Below are 24,307 nucleotides of genomic sequence, written 5' to 3'. Positions count from 1 at the left end.
TAGTCTGAGGCTCATCAATATTAACAGATCTGCTGAAAACACTCTTTATTTCATGACAATAGTTCCTGTTTTCACCTCATTTATTATGCTGATGTCTTCAGATCTCCTGTAAATTGACACTTAAAGCTCATTTCATTGGTGTCAGCAGACTGAGGGGTTTTGTTGGCTACTATATGCAGTGGCGGAGCCAGGATTTTTTCATAGGGGTGGCCAGGCAAGGGCCAGTTTTATATAATCAATGAACTCTTCAATCAGTTCTGAGTTTGTCCATTTTTTTTTTTTACTTTCTATATTAGTTGTCAAAATAAATAATTGCAACAGTTCTATCATACCTAAATTAAAAAGGAAAACAAAAGTTCTCTTTTGAATCCCCATGTGCAAGAATGTGAACAAGGCGGAAGTCAACAGCACATAGGCTAATGTAAAATGTTATATTTTTCATAATGTTATGTTGCACAAATGTACAAATGCACAGTGCTCATATGTATTTGGACATTAAAACATTACATATCAATTTGTGCCTTATATTTTGATCTCACATAGCAGAATATTCAGACACATATATAACAAATACATGCATGCAGTTTTGACAGCTTTAATCGCCTTTTTGATTCTTACATGAGTTAATTGACGACAACTACGGCTACAGCACACCGCATTTGCGCGTGATGTGCGTAGCGTAAGCACAGTTCAACGGCTGTCAGACATATGACAGAAAAGTTAGTTTTACTGACATTTGGCCTGACAACATCTCATCTTACCGAAGATAGCCAACTGAATAAGGACAACGTGCTTTTCTCAGCATCTCACAGAAGTGTCACAAGCTTTCACACACATTTTCTAAAATAAAAGTAGCCTAGCATCAGAAAAAAAGAGAATTAAGTTTGTTGTTGACTGCACACTATTCGACTTACTCGAAACGGTCTTGCAACTCACCAGTTGAGAAAGATTGACTCTATATTTACTATGTGCATATCGCTGTCTGATGTTCTGCTGAAGCTCATTCGGCACTTGCACATTTCCGCACTCGTTTGACTTGCGCTGAGGTGAAGTTGGAGTGTGCGTCTGAAAGTCTCACGTTTTTTGTGGTCTTAAAGAGACGGTTCAGCGTTTTAAAAAAATTCAATTTTTGTCAATAAAAAAAAGACAGAAACAGCAGTTGTGAGAGGGGTGGCCAAAGGGGTGGCCAAGGCCACCCCTGGCCACCCCCTAGCTCCGCCACTGACTATATGCACGTTTATTTCTGTTTTTATGATTTTAACTGTTTTTCTTACCATTATTTATATTTGGAAGAATTTAAATTATTTATATTAATTTCTGTATTTTAATGAAGAAGCAGAATAATGTTAGGATTAGGATTAGCAATACAAATAGATGGATGTCTAATAGATAGACAGACATAAATTCTTAGAAGTGTCGTAATTTTTTTTTTTGAAAACACATGATTGATATTTTTGATTTTGGCAGATCAGCTCCTCCCACGCTGGAATACATCATCAGTGATGCTCCTCCCACAGCAATCACATCATTATTGAAGCTCCTCCCACAGTAATTCCCCAAAAAAATGCTGTAAATTCCCATCAGCTACAAGTGAAGATGAGCATCAGAGCATCAGGAAGAGCTGAAATCTGCAAAGACTGAGTTTATTAAAGAGGACAGTGAGAACATGAGTGATCCAGAACCCTGCAGAATGAAACACACTGAAGATCCTGAAGAACAAAGAGGTTGGTGTTTATTCTTCATTCATTCATGATGTTGAAGAACATTCATGTTAGAAACATTCAAGCACTTCATCACATTTAGATAAACAGTTCAACTATGAAACGGTACAGAATGTTCTGGGCAGGGCTCCAGACTAACTTTTTTTACTGACAAATTCTTTAATAATAAATGGACAACGTACAGATTTTACAATGTGCAGTTTTATTTTAAAGGAACACGCCGACTTTTTGGGACTTTAGCTTATTCAACGTATTCCCCAGAGTTAGAGAAGTCCATACATACACTTCTCATCTCCGTGTGTGCCGTAACTCTGTCTGACGCACCCAACGCTAGCCTAGCTTAGCACAAAGACTGGAGGTAAACGGCTCCAGCTAGCATACTGCTTAGAGCAGTGGTTCCCAGGGACCCCGGCGCAGGGGTCGCGAGATGATTTCTATAAAAAAAAGTGGAAAAAATATATAGGCCCCATATATTTTTGTTGCAATTAATTTAACCCTTTCGCACGTACGATCACACCGGGTAGATTTTCTGTTTGGCGAGTAAATCTCAAACGGCTATCCGCCACACTGGCGGGTGAATGTTCATACCAAAATATGAAATTTTCAGCGCGCACGCGCTCTTCTGCCTCTGACGAGCAGAGAGAGAGAGAGCGCGCGCGAGAGAGAGAGAGCGAGAGAGAGAGAGAGAGCGCGCGCGCGCGAGAGAGAGAGAGAGAGAGAGAGAGAGAGAGAGCGCGCGAGTAGGGGTGTAACGATACATCGATATAGATCGATGCATCGATATAACGTCTAACGATACGATGCATCGATTCCACACTTAAAATATCGATATACACCTTTATTTTATTTTGACACTCTCCACATTCTCACGTAACATCCTTCCGCCAAAGCACACATTTTCGTTTACTCACCAACCGCCTGCCGGTTTGTAACGTTAATCTCCTCATCTGAAAAAGACGCCTGACAAGACTGACTAAACCATAAACAAGTTTTTTTTCACAAAAGCCGGTATTGTCCGCTGTCAAGGCATCGCGCGTTCATGTTTTACAGCAGAAACAGACAAGCACTCGCACCCTTGTTGGTGAACACAACACGACAAGTCCGTTTTAGCGACTCAGCGCGCAGTATTCAGGTCAGATGTCACTTTGAAAAGACGCGCTGGCTAAGAGGAGTTTCGTCAAAGCTGACTAAAAGTGATCGAGGATGGATAATTTCAATGAACTTGTGATATCTTCTTCAGGGCGTAAAAGGAAAATAAAACCTGAAACATTTTCACGGAACCTTACTAAAGCAGCTCGTTTAGTGGTGAGGGAAAAGCTCCCTGTAATTGCGTGTACGTTATCACAACAACAAAGTTTGTCAGGCGTCTATGTCCGTTGAGGAGATTAACGTTATGAAGATTAACAGAGTGTTGTATTATTTATCATAGCAATTACTTGGTTTTGTTTGACTCAGAAAGATGAAATGTGAATGTATCTGCTCTGCTAAAAAAAAACAAAAAAAAACTTTTAACATATTAAATAATTTCAATTAACTTTAATTTTGTAATTTACCTATATTTTTAAGTTATTATTATTATTATTATTATTATTAATAATCAAAACAACCCAGCTGCAGTTTGATTGATATTACTTGGAATGCACAATTATAATAAAAAACATGATTTATGAAAATGAACAAGAACGGAGTACTTGCAAATGACCACTTCTGTTATAAATGTCCCAATTGGGAGAGGGTGTGCAATTTTCAAAGAGTTTAATTAAACGTTCATGTTATATATTTTGGTTGCATTTGTGAGTTATTAAAAACGTAACTGGTTGTGTGAACATAATATCTAAATATCGATTAATCGATCGATATAGCCCTGAATCGAATCGAATCGTATCGTGGAATTTTTTGAAGTATCGGAAAATATCGTATCGCTGGCTGAGAGAATCGATATCGTATCGTATCGTGATGAACTGTCCGATTTACACCCCTACGCGCGAGAGAGAGAGCGAGCCCCGGCCGCGCGCGCGCACTCACTATTCAGAGCGGCTAAGCGTCAAGCTTCCCCGTACTTTTTGACAAGCGTCCTTGACAGGACGGCCAGAGCTTCTTTGCAGCTCAAGTCGGCGGCGGTGTGAACGTACAGTTAATGCTCTATCTGTTGACGGCGCTGAGGAAAAAGCTCCCGCCACTGGAATAAGCGGTCGCCGCCAATTTGTGTCCTGGCAGTTGGAGAGCAAAGGCTGCGCACTCATCTAAGCCGTGCAGAACGTCTTCAGCACTCGCGGATCGTGCATACTCCGCCGCTGGCCAGGCTGCTGGGGTAGCAGCGCATTTATCATGAGGGTCGCGGGCTAAATAGTTTGGGAACCCCTGGCTTAGAGCCCTGTACGGGGCAAAACATCCAGCCCTAACCGAGACCTGGCCCATGGTGTTTAAGCCCTAATCCGGACCCTGCCCGAAAACGTCTGCAATTTTTCTGCCCGAACCCGACCCGAGACCAACGTCAATATCACTTTAAGCTCTCTCTGACGTGCGCTGACTCTGCTACACGCACACACACACACGATGCTAAGAGGTAAAATTTTATTATAGGTCTCAAACATAAACCACCCCTGACAATTATGCCCACAAATATTAATACAGACTGTCCATTACAGAGAAGCATAAGCATGCAGTAGAGAATATTATATAGCCAAATGTGATCCAACAGTAAATAAAGATTTACGGCCTACCTTTTTTTGATGTTAAGTTGGGCTGTCAACAAATATTCTAAATTCGAATATATATTTGAATAGTTTTAATAAAAAAAAGAATTTCGAAGGTGAAAATTAATATTCGAATTTGAATGTGGAAAAACACGTCCGCGGTAGCAGAGGCGCGGCTGTCTGCTTTGCGAGGGTTCAATGTCGGCTCTATATACTGTAAAACTTCAATTAATGTTAATAATATTTGTCTTAATCACTGAATGAAGCCTGCTATATTTTGGACAAAAGTCGCGACCTTAAATTGCTTGCACAAAACTCTTGATCAGCACTCAACATTTGTTTATTGTTGTTGTTCATTTTTAACGTTATGCGCAGAGAGCGTGAGGGTGAGGGAGAGAGAGAAAGAGTGCCTGCGAGCAGAGTCCTGCACGGGTTCGGGTACCCGACAGGTGACCCGCAAATTTTGCTCAAACGAGTGAAAAATATCCAACTGTGTCGGATACAAGTGCGAGTCGGGTCTAAACACGGGTTTAAAACAATCACATGCGAACGTAAAAATATATGCATATTTTTAAAAAATAATATAAATTTTGATAAAGAATTTTATTTTATTTTGTTGCTTTGGGGTAGGAACGCGAAACGAATTTTCCCGACAACGCCTTATCTGTAGAGTGGTAAAGGGATCCTCCATAGGGAGAGACTAGTTGGCACTTCAGCACTGCGTTGTCATCGGGTCCAGGCGAAGGTCCTTCGTCAGATCTGGATACGGCCCGGATCCGGCAGGCTGCGGGAAAACCTCGGGATAAACACAAACACTAAAATTAGCGTAGATGCCATTCTTCTCATGATGTAACGAGTACATCAGGATTTATGGGAAGTGTTCCCGGTTCCAGCTGACCTAATCTATGCAGCCTAACATTAAATTATAGAAGTCTATAATGTATTATGTGAATGCTAGGTCAAAGAGATGTGTCTTTAATCTGGCTTTGAACTGACAGAGTGTGTCTGCTTCCCGGACAATGGTAGGAAGACTGTTCCAGAGTTTTGGTGCTAAATAGGAAAAGGATCTACCGCCAGCAGTCGATTTTGATATTCTAGGTATTATCAACTGGCCGGAATTTTGAGATCGCAATAGACGTGACCAGTGGTGTAGTGCAGGGTATACGCAGGTATACGGCGTATACCCACTTCTTGTTCAGTCGGCATTGCGTATACCCACTTCTAAATCCCCTCTGATGTGCGTGTGAAAACACCCAGTCAGGGTCGTACCCACCATTGAGGTCCGCGAGGTCCGGACCTCAGTAATTTTTTTTAGTTTAGCCTATATAATGAAAGTTGTGAAATAATTGCCTAATATTAACTCTAATTTGGTGCTGCAATGATTTGCCCATCGCGACGATAACCGACCTTCTCATCTGAGCTGCTTCAGCACTCAAACACCCGCTCGTCAATGTCAAAATGTTTGAGACCAATCAAAGCAAGCAGGATTTATGTTCACTCACAGAAGCGCGAGCCGAGCGCGAATCCCAACGCGACGCTTCACGCTTGAGTTAACGATAATACAAGTAGCTAAACTGAACAGCTGTTTTTCGATCGAAGTTTTAAATGACCGACAGAAATAAACAGTTTGATCAAAGACAGTGGAAACTATAAGCTCAATTTAACAACACAAGCACCATATTAAATATATTGCCATTATTATTATAAATATAATGTATAAATGTATTTGTATAACGTTACCTCGAATGTATTTGAATATTTCCCCAGTATCAACACTTAGACTTTTCACTGTTTGTATCACTCCGCTTGTCTGTGTTTGCGCAACTTGCATCATTAAGCCAGAAGGTGGCACAAGTGACTGTCTTTATGAATGAGCAATTGAACCAGTGATCGCAAACTCAATTCCTGGAGGGCCACAGCTCTGCACAGTTTTGCTCCAACCCTAATCAAACACACCTGATCCAGCTAATCAAGTCTTCAGGATTACTAGAAACTTCCTTTCCGTTAGTTTAGCCACCGTTTCAAATAAATACCTAGGATTATGTTTATTTTCTTCTAATAGGGTTGAAAAATAAGCAGATCTAGCAGCTTTTAAAGTCTCTCTGTAAGTAATTGAGCTCTCCTTCCATGAAATGCGAAATACCTTTAGTTTTGTTTTCTTCCAGTTGCGCTCCATTTTTCTGGCTGCTCTCTTAAGGGCCTGAGTGTGCTCGCTGTACCACGGCGTTGGACTATTTTCTTTAATCTTCTTTAAACGCAACGGAGCAACTGTGTCTAAAGTGCTGGAAAAGAGAGAGTTAAAAGTTTCTGTTGCAATATCGAGTTCTTCTAAGCTATCTGGGATGCTGAGATGATGAAACTGATCAGGAAGATTATTAATAAAGCAATCTTTAGTAGCAGAAGTGATAGTTCTAACATATTTGTAACACGGAGTCAGCTTTGCAGCCTTGGCTAAATGCAAATTACACGAGACTAGATAATGATCTGAGATGTCATCGCTCTGCTGCAGAATTTCAACGGCATCAACATTTATTCCGTGTGATAATATTAGATCTAGAGTATGATTACGACGATGAGTAGGTCCTGACACGTGTTGTCTAACTCCAATTGAATTTACAATGTCTTTAAATGCCAATCCCAATGCATCTTTTTCATTATCGATGTGTATATTAAAATCACCAACAATTAGTACTTTATCTGCAGTCAATATTAATTCTGATAGAAAGTCCGCAAATTCTTTGATAAAGTCTGTATGGTGCCCTGGTGGCCTGTATACAGTAGCCAGCACAAATCTCAAACGTGATTTATCGTTTACACTATATATTTTTACATTAAGCACCAACACTTCAAAAGAATTATATTTAAAACTTGATTTCTTAGTGGTTTTGAAACTATTACTATAAATTACAGCAACACCTCCCCTTTGCGTTTCAGACGAGGCTCATGTTTATAACAGTAATCTTGCGGGGTGGACTCATTTAAAGTAATGTAATCGTTTGGTTTTAGCCAGGTTTCTGTCAAACACAGCACATCTAGGTTATTATCTGAAATCATATCATTAACAATGAGTGCTTTTGAAGTAAGCGATCGAATATTCAGCAACCCAAGCTTTAGCATTTGCTCATCTGTATTATAGCTGTTTTTTATTTGTTGAACATCAATTAAATTTTTAATTTTTTTGCGATTTTTCTGACCTGGGTGACGCGAGGCCGCTAGCAGACGGTTGGTTTAGCCAGTCTGTCTGCTTCCTGACCTGGTGCCCAATTTGTCATGTTTGAGCTCTAAGACTATGAGCCATATTACTAGAGAGAAGAGCAGCACCATCCCAGGAGGGATGAATACCATCTCTTTTCAACAGGTCAGGTTTGCCCCAAAAACTTTTCCAATTGTCTATGAATTCTATATTATTAAGCGGACACCACCGAGACAGCCAACCGTTAAGCGAACACAGTCTACTAACTATCTCATCACTCCTGCGAACAGGAAGGGGGGCCAGAGCAAATTACAGTCCTTGACATCGTACTTGCAAGTTCACACACCTCTTTAATATTAATTTTGGTGATCTCCGACTGGCGGAGTCGAACATCATTAGTGCCGACATGAATAATGATCTTAGAGAATTTACGATTAGCATTAGCCAGCACTTTTAAATTTGCTTTGATGTCAGGCGCTCTGGTTCCCGGCAAACATGTGACTATGTTCGCTGGTGTCTCTATTTTCACGTTCCGTGTGATAGAATCGCCAATAACTAGGGCACAATCATTCTCAGTGGGTGTTTCACTGAGCGGGGCAAATCGATTTGTTATGGTAATCGGAACGGAAGAGTGGTTTTTAGATCCGCGACTAGAGCGATCCCTCACTGTCACCCATTTGCCCGGCTGCTCAGGCACTACTTCAGCCGGAACCGACTCATGTAAAGTGTTCACGCTATGCGCATCCAAAACATCTGAAGCTCTAGCACTCTTACTATCCTCAATTAAAGTTTGGATGCGTGTTTCTAATTCTGAAATCTTCTCTGTCAACCTAACTGTCTCCTTACATTTATCACATATAAATCCTATATTGTCGACAGAGAAGGCTATGCTAAACATGTGACATGAAGTGCAGGTGACAATAACAGGACAAGACATTACTCACCGTGTTTGTTGACTGATTCTTACTCACCTGAGCTTTTATGAACTCAAAGGCGCGGACGCGCGAGAGAAAAATAAATAAATAAAAATAGCTGAGTGCACGGGTGGCGCGTTAACAGGCTAACGAATTACTAGCGTTTTGTGCTAGTAGTACTAATACAGAAGCTAGCGATGTCAGTTTAATCTGAGATGTTGGGTAGAATGTAGTAGTATAAACAACTAGAAATGGTAGTAAATGATGGTTCAAAACAAAGAAATACAAGGCTAAGACGGAGCTTACAGCACCGAAGCAAACAGACACAAGCTGTGTCTGAAACCGCTCACTCGTTCACTCATTCACTAATCCCTACATAGTGAATGGCAGTTGAGTGCACTACATCAGCAAAGAGTGAACGAAAATGAGTGAGCGAATTCGGACGCTGACATAATTATCACGCGCCAGAGAGCTCGTACAATTTCGTCATAAACATTGCCTACCCATCTTTAATATTTTCTTTTTTGGCTGTATGAATTGTATGTATGTATTTTTCACGTTTATTGCGTTATTTGATAATAAAAAAAAGATAATAAAAACATTTGCTTGTCATATTTATTTACTTTTTACATTTATATGTGAAAATAAAAGAGAACAAAACACTACACAACACATTTGTTTATTCAAATATAGATATAACGGTAAATAAATAAATAAAACTGTCAAAATTTTTTGTTATTTAAACATTACTTTCCCGGGGTTTCCAGTCAGTGTCCTTCAGCTTACTCCTGAGGTAAACCAGGCATAAAATGTACTCCATCCTGTTCGTTTTCATTCTAACGAAACTTCTTTTCCTGAGGAGAAGAAAACGGCTTTTTTCCGGAAGAGCAACAGCTCAAAGGCGTGCTTTGTTAGCTCGAAGATGCCACCTATTGGTAAGAAGATGTTATTATGTATTATACAGGACACATTCAGCAATTAACTAAGTAACTGAAGATGAGGTTATTCTTCCTTCTCCTCTAAGAAACAAACATTTATCCATTTTTTATTTTTATTTAGTTTCCAGTGTTACTTATGATAATTGGCAGAACACATTTTTGTGTTTAATTTACAGCTGGATGTAGCTATTTTTCAATATATAACATCTTAATTATATAAACATATGCTTATTCTTATATGATCATATCACATCATATCAACATCTTTAATTTTATATAACACTTTTTAATGTTAACTTTTTTATTAAACGCATCCTATTACATTGACATAAAGATCATTATTGACCATTTTAGTACATTTACTCTTTCAGTCTGGCACTCGAGCTCCATACTCCCTGCTGAACCAATCAGTGCCTGTCCTCAGGTTGTACCTGGATGGGAGAAGTGACCTGAGGCCAGACTTTCGACTTAACAGGCAAACACTGACCTACCTCATTTATACACTCCGTGAGGATCGTGATCATGGTTGGGCTCAGGATATAGAAATTCTGGTCTTCATATTCTGGCTTGCAAGTGCAACTTCTTATCGGGTTGTTTGCAGAGCATTTGATATGCCCCGTTCAACAGTTCACATGATTGTCCACAAAGTCTCAAAATTACTCCTCAGAATCAAATGCAAAGTAATCCACTTCCCATCATTAGAAGAGCTAGAGGAAATCAGCACAGGCTTCGCAAACCTGGCTGGCAGTCCTGTCTTTAGTTCAGTTGCTGGTAGCATTGATGGCTGTCACATTAGAATCAAGCCTCCATCTGCTGATTCTATGTGTTACTTAAACAGAAAATTGTTCTACTCTATACAGTTACAAGCACTCTGTGACCACCAAGGTAAATACCTGGACGTTTTTGTGGGGTATCCCGGATCAGTCCATGACTCCCGAGTGCTCAGAAACAGCACAGTCTATTTGAAGGCACTGTACCCACCAGAGGGATACCACATTTTAGGAGATGGGGGTTACCCCTGTCTTAGCCAGCCAATCTCTCTCATCACTCCATATAGAGAGCCACTACAGAATCCAACTCAGCGTCGCTTCAACTTACACCATGCGAAAGCTCGATCCATCGTTGAGAGATCATTTGGCATTTTGAAAACCCGGTGGCGGTCACTTTTCTTTAAGGCCCTTGAAGTCAAGCCAGAATTTGCTCCAGAGGTCATCACTTGTTGTACTGTACTGCACAACATCTGCATCACGAATGGTGACATCATGGAGCCAGAGGAAGAAGGACAGCTGAATGGTGATGATCCTGATGACCTGCAAGTGAGAGAGCCACAGAGTGGAGAACACACCAGAGACCGCTTGGCTGCAGCCGTTTCTGCTCCAGATGATGATGATGATGATCTTCCTCCAGCCCTAAGACATCATGATTATTTATAACATATGTTATAACCATGTATATATTATAGTTATGTTCAACTACTATATAGTTAGTATGTAATTAAATTAAAAACAAAACGAGTGTAAGTATTTTAGGTTAGTTTATGTATCTGTCGTTTTTTCCCATTTTAATTCAAATCTAAGCTAATTTAAAACATGTTATAAGTTCCTTGTTATAAGTATTATAAAATAATATAATCATATCTTAATGTGTTTAGATGTACATGCTATTGTTAATTTGCTATAACAGTTTATATTATTATAATAATTAAAGAATCAGTTTTTTCAAAACAAACAAAAAAAACAGTAAAACTCAAAATTATTTATTTAGAAAAAGAGATTACATTTTTATACTCAATGTTCAGATTTTACATTTTTTCAACAAGTTTCTCCAGAATTGAGAGAAGTCTCTCCTCTCTGATGTCCTCTTTTCTCATTCTCTCTTCTGTTCTTTCTGCTTCCCTCTCTAAAAAATCCAGTACTGGATCTTTTCTCTGCCTCTTTGCTGGCCCTGCCTCGCCACTCTCTCTCCTGTCCTGTTGTTCCGGGTCCTTAGGGACTGAACCAAGAGAACTCACTGCAGGAACAATGGAGTCTTCCTCTGATGAGGCAATTAGGATAGGGGGCTGGATGGATGGCCTCCCACCTAATGCCTCATCCATGAGGTCAAACCACTTCCATGTTCCTGCAGTAGACTCTCCTGATTCAGTCCCAATCCCAGTAGGTGGCTTTCTTAGCTCCTAAAAATAGTTTTATAAGCAAATGATGTACAACCCAACAGTGTTTTATTATAATTATAGGCAAAAACGAATCCATCTGCTTCAGTCACACACATTTTTATCATATGTAGAGGGAACGATATATTTATCTCGTGGCCACGACTTCATATTTTCAGAGAACCACATCTATTTCTTGTGGCCACGAGTTATGTTTAGGGAACCACATGGTCCTAGCCTACTGTAGGCCTACAGCAGTCGGAGATGGAGATGACTGATGAAACAGCATTTTACTTTGAGTTAAGAATGTCAAATAAAGATATATGAGCAGAAAGCCAGCGCACAAAGGGAGCGCACACAGCGTGTTAAAGCTGTATCGCCCCAGTTTCTAAACGTCTACGTTAGCTCCTTTTATCAGGAACAAATGGCCATAACCTGTAAATAGACATAAATCATGACATTTTGTTCGTGGTAAATGTAGTGATTTCACTCATGGTTATTATATTTGACAGATTATATTTTATCTCTTGAAATGCCTTTAAATGGCAAATTAGACCAGTAAACATAGTTTTACACTTGCCCAAAAGTGACTTAAAGCCTCCACTTATTGAGTGAACTGTTCTTTCTGCCTAAATATTAGACTACTTTATTTTAAACTTGCCTTGCCTTGGATAAGATATCTGTCAAATATAGTAACCATGAATGAAATCACGTAATTTACCATGGACAAAATGTCATGACTCATGTCTATTTTGCAGGTTATGACCATTAGTTTCTGATACTATATCTATATGCTACTATATCTTTATATGACATTCCTAATTCAAAGTAAAATGTTGTTTCATCAGTCATCTCCATCTTCGACTGCTGTAGGCTATGGTTACAGACCAGTGTGGTTCCCTAAAGTCGTGGCCACGAGAAATAGATGTCATTCTCTCAAAATATGAAGTCGTGGCCATGAGATAAATATATCGATATATATATATATCAAGTAAATCTGTAAATATTATCTTACCTTGTATTTTTTTTTTAAATTTTCCCACTTTTTAGCCGCTCTGGCAGGGGATACCACATCCAGCAGGCCTATCTCCTTAAGGACTGCTCTGTAACATATAACATAATGATTTACACATTAATAAATACACATCAATTAAACCGTATTATTATAATTAAACTGTTTGATTCTGAAACTCACTCCCATCCATGCTGAGCAGCGTTTCTCCGCCCAGAAAAGAGATGGCCATGGGCTGTTCTGTTAACAATTAGCACTCGTATGTCCTCATCTGTCCCTAAGCAAATTAAAATTCGTCAGTACATTATTTTCTAAGATACAACTGCAAATTTAAGAGTTACAGCACTAAAAGTGTCTAAAAAGTAATTACAGTACCAACAAATAAACCTGTATCATTTCGCTTCAAAATATCATTACAAAGTTTTTTTTAAAATTAATAGAAAGTTACACTTACATTTATAAAAGTTGCCGCCTCCGTTGCCTGCGTCCGCCATCTTTATTTTTCATTCGCGCTCTATCGCCTTATCGCGTTGGATTGTGGGAAATAGTGTCTCAGCAAGTGTACATCGGATGTACACTCGAATTCAGAGAGGATTGTGGGTAAAAGTAGTGAACGAATGTAGGGAATGATGTCGTTCACTCAGAATTCGGACACCACTACAAAATGGCCGACACCCTAAATAGTGCACTATATAGTGGATAGGGAGCGATTTCAGACACAGCTACACTCACAGCAGGCAGCGAGGCAGACAGGAGCAATCGATCAGCGATCAGTCAGATCAGACTCCAATGATATTAATGTTAATATCATGTTAGATAATTGTGTCATTGATCAAATATATGTACTAGTTCTTGCTAAAGAAACATGGGATTCGTGCCTATAATGTTTTAAAAATAATAATTGGAAGATACATTTTCCTCATTTTTGGAAAGTTTCATGGGCATATAATCAATTTATAAAAAGACATCAAATTATCATAATATTTTATAGCAGTAGTACTTTCTATTATTACATCAGGGCTCACTTTAATGTCTTTTCACTTTATATTTCTCTCTTTGAATTATTTTGATGTACTGAAAATGAAATTAATAATTTTCTCTTTGATTTCAGACCTGATGGAAGTGAAGGAGGAGAGTGAAGAACTGAGTGAAGTGGAGGAGGAACATCATGTCAATCCTGAAGGAAAACCTTTGAGTTGCTCAAAGACTAAAAAAATTTTTTTTAAGAAAAGAGCCAAGAAATCTTTCACCTGCACTCAGTGTGGGAAGAGTTTCACATACAAACAAAGTCTTAATGGTCACATGAGGATCCACACTGGAGAGAAGCCGTTCTCATGTGATCAATGTGGGAAGAGTTTCACAAACAAACAAAATCTTAATGTTCACATGAGGATACACACCGGAGTGAAGCCGTTCTCATGTGATCACTGCGGCAAAACATTTCTTAGTACATCAGACCTGAAGAAACACCTGACAGTTCATACGAAGGAGAAGCCGCATTCATGTTCTGTGTGTGAAAAGAGTTTTTCACAGCTGCAACATTTACATAGACATCAGAAAACTCACACTGGTGTGAGAGAGTACATGTGCTTTGAGTGTGAGAAGACTTTTACTACAGCAGACGGTTTAAAACTGCACCAGAGAATTCACACTGGAGAAAAACCTTACAAGTGTTCACACTGTGACAAGAGATTCAGTGACTTATCAAATCTGAAAACACATGAGAGGATCCACACTGGAGAGAAGCCGCACACGTGTGATCAATGTGGGAAGTGTTTCACTAACAAAAAGAAACTTGATGTTCACATGAGGATCCACACGGGAGAGAAGCCATTCATGTGTGATCAGTGTGAAAAGAGATTCTCATGCAAAAGTTATCTTAAGATTCACATGAGGATCCACACCGGAGAGAAGCCGTTCTCATGTGATCAATGCGGCAAAAAATTTCTTAGTGCATCAGACCTGAAGAAACACCTGACAGTTCATACGAAGCCGCATTCATGTTCTGTGTGTGGAAAGGGTTTTTCACTGCTGCAATATTTACACACACATGAGAAAACTCACACTGGTGTGAGAGAGTACATGTGCTTTGAGTGTGAGAAGACTTTTACTACAGCAAACTGTTTAAAACAGCACCAGAGAATTCACACTGGAGAAAAACCTTACAAGTGTTCACACTGTGACAACAGATTCAGTCAGTTATCATCTCTGAAAACACATGAGAGGATCCACAACAGAGAGAAGCCGCACACGTGTGATCAGTGCGGAAAGAGTTTCTCTATTAAAACTCAGCTGAATCTACACATGAAGATCCATGCAGTAGAGAAACCACATCACCTCAGTCTGAGATCATGGTAAGTAGTTTATTTTCATGTGCTGAGCAACAAAGTCTCTTCTGTGTAAGTTAGCCACACATCACCCTATAGCCAAATCTCTCCTCTCCACCTATATCCGGTGTGTGGTGAGCATAGGACACTTTGTTGATTGTTTGATATTTATTAACTCTCTGGGGTCTGAGGTGTTTTCTGGGCCCTGGAGGTGTTCTGTCATGCTCTGACATTTGTGCTTATTTCTAGGGATGCACCGAAATGAAAATTCTTGGCCGAAACCGAAAACCGAAAAAGAGGAAACCAAGGCCGAAAACCGAAACACCGAAAGAAATTATGCCAATTATTAGTACCATTGCATTTATGGCTATGACTATATAACTATAACTTGACTATAACTTTACTAAAATCAAGGCATTGCAATTGCATAAATTAATATTAAAGTTTCAAACAATAAATCAATTAAATTTGTATGCAAATATTTATTTAGCACATTGCAAAGTATAAAATTAAATGTTTAACTTGACCCCACTCATGTGTACATTAAATAATAATGTAAAAGCCTACTGGCCTGCAGAAAGGTTTAAAAATGAAATGTTCTCTCATAAAAACAAACTGCATTTAGGTCAATACTGCCATAGCCCATAATAATATCTGCAGCTATATGCTCATGGACGTGAGTTGCAAAAACCATAAACAGCTAAGGTAAACACACACACATCTGAGAAATGACAGCTGCTCTGCAAACACACGCAAGGTCTCTCGCTCCCTCTCTCTGCAGCGCGCGCACTACGTATGCTCGCTCGCGATTCCGGGAGATTTAAACTAATTTGCGGGCATCAGGGAGCCGCTATCTTCCGGAACTTCCGGGAGACTTGGGATGCCTGTGTTTTGAAAATCGCTGTCCGTGGGTCACTCTCAGATATATTGAAATACGTCCACACCGCAGATATGTTGCTTCAGACAAGCACGTGCAGGTCGCGGTATCTGCTGTTTGCGTCATCACAACATTTCGGCCGTATTGTTTCGGTGATAAAAGTATTTCGGCCGAAAACCGAAAATGCACTTTTGGGCCATTTTCGGCCGAAAGTTTCGGTGGCCTAATATTTGGTGCATCCCTACTTATTTCTGTTACTTGTGATATTTTCATGGCTAAAGTCTGATTACACTGTATTCATCACAAACTCTGCTACAATAATATATCAGCAGCATGCAAGTAAAAGTTTGTAGTTTTGAGATAATGACGTTTTATGCGTGGTTTGTGAAAATACAAAAAAAAAAATGTAACTGAAATAAGGTCATGAAACCCATACTGATTATTTCTTCACAAGACTTTTGAAAATTGTATCACGTAGCCTAGAATATTTGCTCCAAAACTATGTGAAAATCACCCTGACTGCTCATTCAAAGAAGGCAATATATTGATTTAAAATTTGTAAGACGTGTTTTGTGTAAGAAAGCTTTTATGCGAGGGGCGTAAACACTAAACACTTCCTGAATATTGATGGCATTTCACACCTGAGAAAGACAAAGACACTCCCCTAATGGCCCTATTTTAGGAGCTATCAGGCCCTGTCATTCTGAGCAACCTTGCACAAAGAATGAGGAGATTAAAAAAAGAATGACTGTTTGATTGTTTTGGATTTATTTACAACACAACATAATCCAAAGATACACAACACATGACAAAAAAGCACATTATTGAAAACAATGATCCAAAGACAGAGACCTTTGTGCCATTCCTAAAAGCATTGTACCTTTCATTTCCAAGGTGTTTGATTTTCACTTTACCATGTTCATGTACAGAGACTCATGTGAATGTTGAAGTCAGCAGGACTCAGTGGCATCTGGGCCCTGTAAAAAAAAACACACAAAAAAACTGATATCAAGAGAAACTATAGGGCTGCACGATTTTGGGCATAAATTTGTGATTTTCTGGTTAAAATTTGCATTTTAAAATTCACAGAACACACACACACACACACACACACACACACAAATGTTTCCAACAATATATAATGAACAGGTTTGTTGTGCCTTGTAGGCATAGGCTACACGCAGTGCTGCATAAAATAATAATAAAAACTAGAATGTACATTTCCTGAAGAAAATGTGAAGTGGTGCTTGCAGTGGCAAAACTCGCCACTCGGTTGCTAGAGTGTGGTACTGGTACATGATTGCATATGAGCCAACACACGTCTGTACGATGTTCTGGTGCTGAGATATGGCTTATTCATGTTGTTCAGGTGGTTGCTAGGGTGTTCTGTGTGGTTGCTAGGTGGTTGCTAGGGCATTGCTAGGGTGTTCTGGGTGGTTGCTATGGTGTTGCTAGGCGGTTGCTAGGGTATTCTGGGTGATTGCTAGGGCGTTGCTAGGGTATTCTTGGTGGTTGCTAGGGTGTTGCTAAGTGGTTGCTAAGGCATTGCTAGGGTGTTCTGGGTGGTTGCTAGGTGGTTTCTAGGGTATTCTGGGTGGTTGCTAGGCAGTTGCTAGGGTATTCTGGGTGGTTGCTATGGTGTTGCTAGGGTGTTCTGTGTGGTTGCTAGGGCTTTGCTAGGTGGTTGCTAGGGCATTGCTAGGGTGTTCTGGGTGGTTGCTATGGAATTGATAGGTGGTTGCTAGGGTATTCTGGGTGGTTGCTAGGGCATTGCTAGGCAGTTGCTAGGGTATTCTAGGTGGTTGCTAAGGCATTGCTAGGCAGTTGCTAGGGTGTTCTGGGTGGTTTCTATGGTGTTGCTAGGGTGTTCTGGGTGGTTGCTATGGTGTTGCTAGGCAGTTGATATTCTGGGTGGTTGCTAGGCAGTTGCTAGGGTGTTCTGGGTGGTTTCTATGGTGTTGCTAGGCGGTTGCTAGGGTATTCTGGGTGGTTGCTAGGCGGTTGCTAGGGTGTTCTGGGTGGTTGCTATGGTGTTGCTATGCAGCATGAGTCAAATACAATATTCTCTTCGTGAACAGTTGTATTTCATTCATTAATCTGACTATGCACCTGTGCATTTAATTGCCTTTGGCTCGTGTGATAGTAATATGGATATTAGTAGTATTTTAAGTGATAATTGATTCTATAAACAACTATAAAAGATACATTTCGGCTTTCTCCGGCTCCCTGCAACGGGCGTAATGCGAAACCGGAAGTGTCTAACCGCACACTCGCTGATCCGAAATCCAAAATGGCGGCCACGTGCAACTAGCCTATTGACTAATTCTGTAGGATCAAGTTGCGTTTTTTTAACAAGCGGTTTAATCATAGCCAGCTCAAAGTATCCTAGAGACAAAGATGAATTAATGATATTAAGAAGAGGATCTATGACCTCTGGGAGCATCTCTTTCAGTAGCTTAGTCGGTATAGGGTCTAACATACATGTTGTCGATTTAGATGATTTAACGAGTTTAGTAAATTCTTCCTCTCCTATAGCAATGAATGAATCAAATTTTTCCACAGGGAGACTACAATGCACTGCCTGATGCGATACTGTAGTAGACGGTTGCATAGTTATAATTTTCTCCCTGATATTATCAATCTTATAAGTGAAGTTCATAAAGTCATTACTGCTGTGCTGCTTGGAAACTTTGGTGCTTGAAGCTTTATTTTTCGTTAGTTTAGCCACTGTTTCAAATAAATACCTAGGATTATGTTTTTCTTCTAATAGGGTTGAAAAATAAGCAGATCCAGCAGCTTTTAAAGCCTCTCTGTAAGCAATCGAGCTCTCCTTCCATGAAATGCGAAATACCTCTAGTTTTGTTTTCTTCCAGTTTCGCTCCATTTTTCTGGCTGCTCTCTTAAGGGCCCGAGTGTGCATTTGCAGGGGTGTTTCTAGGTTTTAAAAACATCAGGGGATGAGCCCGAAACATCAGGAGCTGGGTAATAATGATTTGATACAGAGAATAATGTATATTGTATATATGCAGGGGGGCAGACTGGCTCAAAAATTCAGCCTTGGCACTGTAGCCACACCAGCACACATTACCACACAGTCATGCGTATTCAAATGTGAGGTACTTAGGGGGATCGGGGACATGCTCCCCCGATAAAATTTGGATTTCTCGGACCTACATATGTGCATTTTAAGGTGTTTAAAGGCCAAAAAATTTGGATAACAATAGCTTTAAAAGCTATGTCAGTGGGCAGTAGCATAAATTATTTGTCAAGATAACAGATTCTTAAAAATGAGAATGAGGATAAATGTTGCAATGAATTATCCACACTACAAAATGGAAATGCAGAAGGTTTCTGCTTATTGTGGACAATATACAATCACATATTCCAAACAGGAACGGCCTTAAATGAGAAATCTTTCAAGGATTATTTTGCATAGATGTTACATTTCAATCAAAAACCAGTGCAATCTTTTTGTGTCCAGAGGCAAATGAGCAATTTATATTAGCATTAAATATTTAATCAATGAAAGTTAATCAATGTTTTTGGCACTAATCAGCTTAAAGTTCAATTGTTCACTCATAAAAAGTCACTTGTCGCCACCTACTGGCTTAATGATGCAAGTGGCGAAAACACAGACAAGCGGAGTGATACAAATGGTGAAAAGGCTAATACTGGTACCTATATTAAAATAATATAAAATATCAATATATTATTCTTCAATCAGTTCTATGCAGCAGAATCAGATTTAACAGATTTATTTTTTGACCAATTGTCAAAATAAGTATAGTCCTACAAAGCTATTTTTTATCAGAGCATGAGCAGAGCAGGGAGAGGACCAGTGAACGAGAGGATCGTGATTCGTGTAATTTTACCAGTGTTGCCCAGCACCAGCACGGCTATACACACCATGTTACAGCACAGTAGTGCTATTGCAAAAAGAAACAAGTCCAAATAAATTTCATGTCGGCACGTTTTTTTCAGTGGACTTTGCCTTTCCGGTGAGCGTGAGCAGAGCTCGCAACACAAACACACACACACACACACACACACACACAAGGAGGTTGCTTGCGGGACATTGAGCAGAACGCGCTGTGAACACAGAGCGGAGAGCACAGCGCGCACACACAGAACGCGCTTTGAAGTTATGCATCTTCGGAAGCGGACTCGCACGCAAAGTCATAAAACACGCTGAGCCAGAGTCAAACCATCGCCGAACACGTAGGGGCGCGGCGGCTTTTTAGTATCTTTCGGCCAAAAACCGAAAATGTTATTTTCGGCCAAAATTTTTTGGCAGCCTAAATTTCGTTGCATCCCTAATTTTAAGACACCCATATGCTCTCGCGGGCCATATAAAATAATGTGGCGGGCCGGATTAGGCCCGCGGGCCTTGAGTTTGACACATGTGCTCTAAGCTATCCGGGATGCTGAGATGATGAAACCGATCAGGAAGATTATTGATAAAGCAATCTTTAGAGGCAGAAGTGATAGGTCTAGCATATTTATAACACTGAGTCGGCTTTGCAGCCTTGGCTAAATGTAATTTACACAAGACTAGATAATGAGCTGAGATTTCATCGCTCTGCTGCAGAATTTCAACTGCATCAACATCTATTCCGTGTGATAATATTTAGAGATGCACCGATTGATCGGCTGGTGACCGGAATTGGCCGATTTTCACGTGATCGGCCAGCCGGTTGGTCTGACATATGCCGATTTTATGCCGGTCAAATGCACTTGGGCGCCGCATGATTAACATCGCGCAACATCAGCATCACACGTGCACACGGAACGCAATAGGAAACCTTGTGAATTACGGCCGTTTCACACCGCAAGCGTGAGCGGCGCATGAGCAGCGCGTAGTTTTTTCGGCGTGCATGTTAATCAATGAGTGCATTCACACCGCGAGCAGGAGCAGCGAGCAGCAGTAATCTTGCGGTGTGGACTCATTTAGGCTTTCCCTTACCTCAAACAGTAGAGTGTTGGCGCTAGCAATGCCAAGGTCATGGGTTCGATTTAGGGCTGGCCGATATATCGATATAAAAAATATATCGATATATTTTTGAAATGCGATATGGAATTAGACCATATCGCATATATCGATATAGTTCAAATTTGCGCTGTGATCCTTGCTCCCCGCGCCTCCATTTCCACTCTGCGTGCGTGTTTAGAGCATGTTATGTTATGAGAGGCGAATCATGACTACTTCAGAAAACCCAACACAATAGGAACTACCAGGCAGTGACGCTGAAATAAAGTCTTTCACCTCAGAAAAACTGACTTTCTTGTCCTGTCAGCCGTTATCCTGTTCTCGCACACTCTTCAATTGCACGCGCAAATGCGGCGGCGCGCGCTGTGTATCGCCTCACTGATCAAGTGCAAAAGAAACAACGAGCATGCAATGCCGTTACGTTGTAAATTACACAAAATAAAAGTAATGCAGGTATGATTTTCATTCTATTCACCAGGAGCAGTTTCCATGTTTCATTAACAGTTCTTGTTAGTATTGTGTATTCACCATGGTAACTGTCGTTTCCATATTAACCCCAAAATGCCACTATTTTCACTTTGTGTTCATTTTTATATTTATAAATGACTGTAGTGGCTCATACCAACATTGTATTAACAAAAACTAGTTTGGGACTGCTATTTAATAGCTTTAGCATAGGCCTAATGTTTATTTATTAGTACTAGTCTTTACTATTAGTCATATTCTTACAATTTATGTTAAAGGAGAACTCCGGTCAATTTTAACATTGAGCTCATTTTTTTGTAAATTTGGAGTGCTGTCAGTACAGAGAACAACGACAAAAATCGGTGTTGCCTACACCGTGTTATCCTCTTTTTAAAATTTGCACCCTGTTGACTTCAATGGGGCAAGTTTTAAACCTGCTTTTAGTCTCTTAACATCCTTGATGTGTCATTACAAATGCCCAGGTCATGTGAGTGATTCCTTCGGGGTGAATGTGGGTTAATCTGACTGCAGTAGATATGAAAGATATGAATAAAAATTATGTTTATTAAGCCAGCGCACATACCTGTATTTACTTCCTGTTTTCGGTCGAAGTCCACAGTAATCGATTGTCAAGTTCACGCGCATAGGTTTAGCCCCAAGCAGCCGCCTACCTATGCCTCTATGTTAAGACCACCACTGTATGGACTTATCTAACTCTGGGGGATACGGAGAATAAGCCAAAGTCCCAAAAAGTCGAAGTGTTCCTTTAACAATGAGTGCTTTTGAAGTAAGCGATCGAATATTCAGCAACCCAAGCTTTATCATTTGCTCATCTGTGTTATAGCTGTTTTTTATATTTTGAACATCAGTTACATTTTTAACCTTAGATGAGTTTAAACGTTTTTTGTATGTCCTAATTCGGAGAACAGACACAGTCTCTATATGATGATATCTAGGTGAAAGAGGTTCTATGTGATGGGATTTATCTGACCTGGGTGACGCGAGGCCGCTAGCAGACGGTCGGTTAAGCCAGTCTGTCTGCTTCCTGGCCTGAGCCCCAGATTGTCATGTTTGAGCTCTAAGACTATGTGCCATATTACTAGAGAGAAGAGCAGCACCATCCCAGGAGGGATGAATACCATCTCTTTTCAACAGGTCAGGTCTGCCCCAAAAACTTAATCTGCAATGCTATTTGTACTCGTGAATACGCAGGCCACAATAAGTTTTTTTTTTTGTTTTTTTTTTAATCACATGCTAGCTGGCAACAAAGGATTCCATTCATTATGCTAAGCTAAGCTAGCGGTAGCGCTGCCAAACTAAAACAATGCATGCACTGAGACAAAAATGCGTTTGCCCACCTGTCTAAATGTAGGAAAGGTTTGTTTTAAATAAATGGAGGAGTGTTCCTTTAAAAGTGTATTATAACAGTATATAAACTTCCTTATGTGTGATTTAAAGAAGCAGCTTACAAATAAATCACTTTTAACCTTAAATATTAGAATGATGTACCAACTGGGGTTCCTTATGGTTTACTTTACAGCATTAGTTGAGAGAGATTGTTTTCTTATGTACTGTACCTGATAGGCCCCAACTTAATCAATATGGGCTCAGATTGTGTCAAATGTTTTTTGTTTTTTCCACAGGCCTTCACAGGGGAGAGACTAGCTGACACTTCAGGACTGCGCTGTCGTCGCGTCCAGGCGCAGGTCCTTCATCAGATCTGGATCCCGCGGACTGTGGTAAACCTCGGGATAAACAGAGAGACTAATATAAGCATAGACACCATTCTTCTCATGATGTAACGAGTACATCAGGATTTATGGAAAGTGTACCTGGTTCCGGCTGGTCTAATCTATGCAGCCTAACATTGAATTATAGAAGTCTATAATGTGTTATGTGAATGCTAGGTCAAAGAGATGTGTCTTTAATCTAAAAGACTCGTTCCCGCAGTTCTTCTGGATTTAGTCTGTCTCAGTTTCTTCATGTCACGTTCCACGTGTGTTTGTGTATTTTTCTTTTTTTGTGTGTGTTTCTATACGTCATTCCTAGGTGGTGATCAAATCAGAACTGACGTTCCACCAATCCACAGACGTTCTGTGGGTTTAAAAGGCCCAGTGACCAAGAGCGAGGGAGGTCAGCGCCAGATCTCAGACAACTTCCCATGCCTGGAGTTGTTTGTTGAAACCATGATTACGTTTATGATTTGTTTTTGTTTTTTGTTTTTGCTTATGCAAGTGTTTAGAGATGAACATTCCTTTGTTAGTATTACTGCCGATGGAATGCACTGTTTCGAGTTAGAACACTAGACGTCCGTAGTGCATGTGACCTGTGTGTGTGTGTGTGTGTGTGTGTGTGTGTGTCTGTGTGTGTGTGTGTGTGTGTGTTCCATCTTTAAAGACCACGGTAGTTAGAATTGTTTTCTGTTATTTAGTTGGAGAGTGATCACCACGCATTGAATTTACTGGGTTTTTTTTAGACAGCGTAGTTTATTTAAGGCAGCGTATACACTGAAGATTTCAGGTTTTGTTTCTGCATTTTTCTTTTGATAGGTAGATTTAGAGGTTTGGGTGAAATAGTTATGGGGATTATGTTTTGATTATTTAATTGATTTGGCGACACTCTTGTTTTCTTGCTTTGTTTTCCTTTTATATTTTATTATTTTTCATGTTTTGTAACGTCATTCACACCTTTTCAAATTAAACGTTTTCAACGTTTACTCTGGTATTCCTCGTTGTTTCTGCTACTTGCACACACGGCAACAGTGTCTCACGTAAGTGTCGCGCAATCATCCCGTTTACATCTTAAACACGTTTACATCTTAAAGACGTTTACATCTTTAACATAAAAAAAATTATAAAAAAAATTATTGCATCACAATAAGTGTATTGTGATTGTCAAAACATTTTAGTAACTAAACTGAATTTTATTAGGCTTAGTGACAACAATGTTACAATGTTTAGCCTAGGCTACATGGTACAATTTCTGGTTTTCAATTCAATTCAATTCAATTATTGTGATTTGATTTAAT

At 39.8% G+C, this 24,307-nt stretch overlaps 1 protein-coding gene across 2 annotated transcripts in view; it reads left to right on the top strand.

Annotated features, from left to right (window-relative positions):
• LOC311094455 (uncharacterized protein) overlaps positions 1-24,043 on the top strand; it is an 83,857-nt gene extending 59,814 nt beyond the window's left edge. Inside the window, exon 5 of one of the 2 annotated variants that reach the window (XM_084132427.1) lies at positions 22,923-24,043. In XM_084132427.1, coding sequence (XP_083988553.1) covers positions 22,923-22,944 — 22 coding nt within the window. In that variant the 3' untranslated portion in view covers positions 22,945-24,043. Of the gene's footprint in view, positions 1-15,199; positions 15,571-22,922 lie in introns of those variants that run through there. The other variant, XM_084132428.1, reaches the window with a different exon arrangement.
• The last annotated feature ends 264 nt before the right edge of the window (positions 24,044-24,307 follow it).

This window comes from Abramis brama (assembly GCF_963993115.1).
Source record: "Abramis brama genome assembly, chromosome: 1".
In the NCBI taxonomy this organism is placed as follows: Eukaryota; Metazoa; Chordata; class Actinopteri; order Cypriniformes; family Leuciscidae; genus Abramis; species Abramis brama.
The sequence above is the reverse complement of the archived record's forward strand: the minus strand, read 5'-3'. Positions and strand labels throughout refer to the sequence as shown.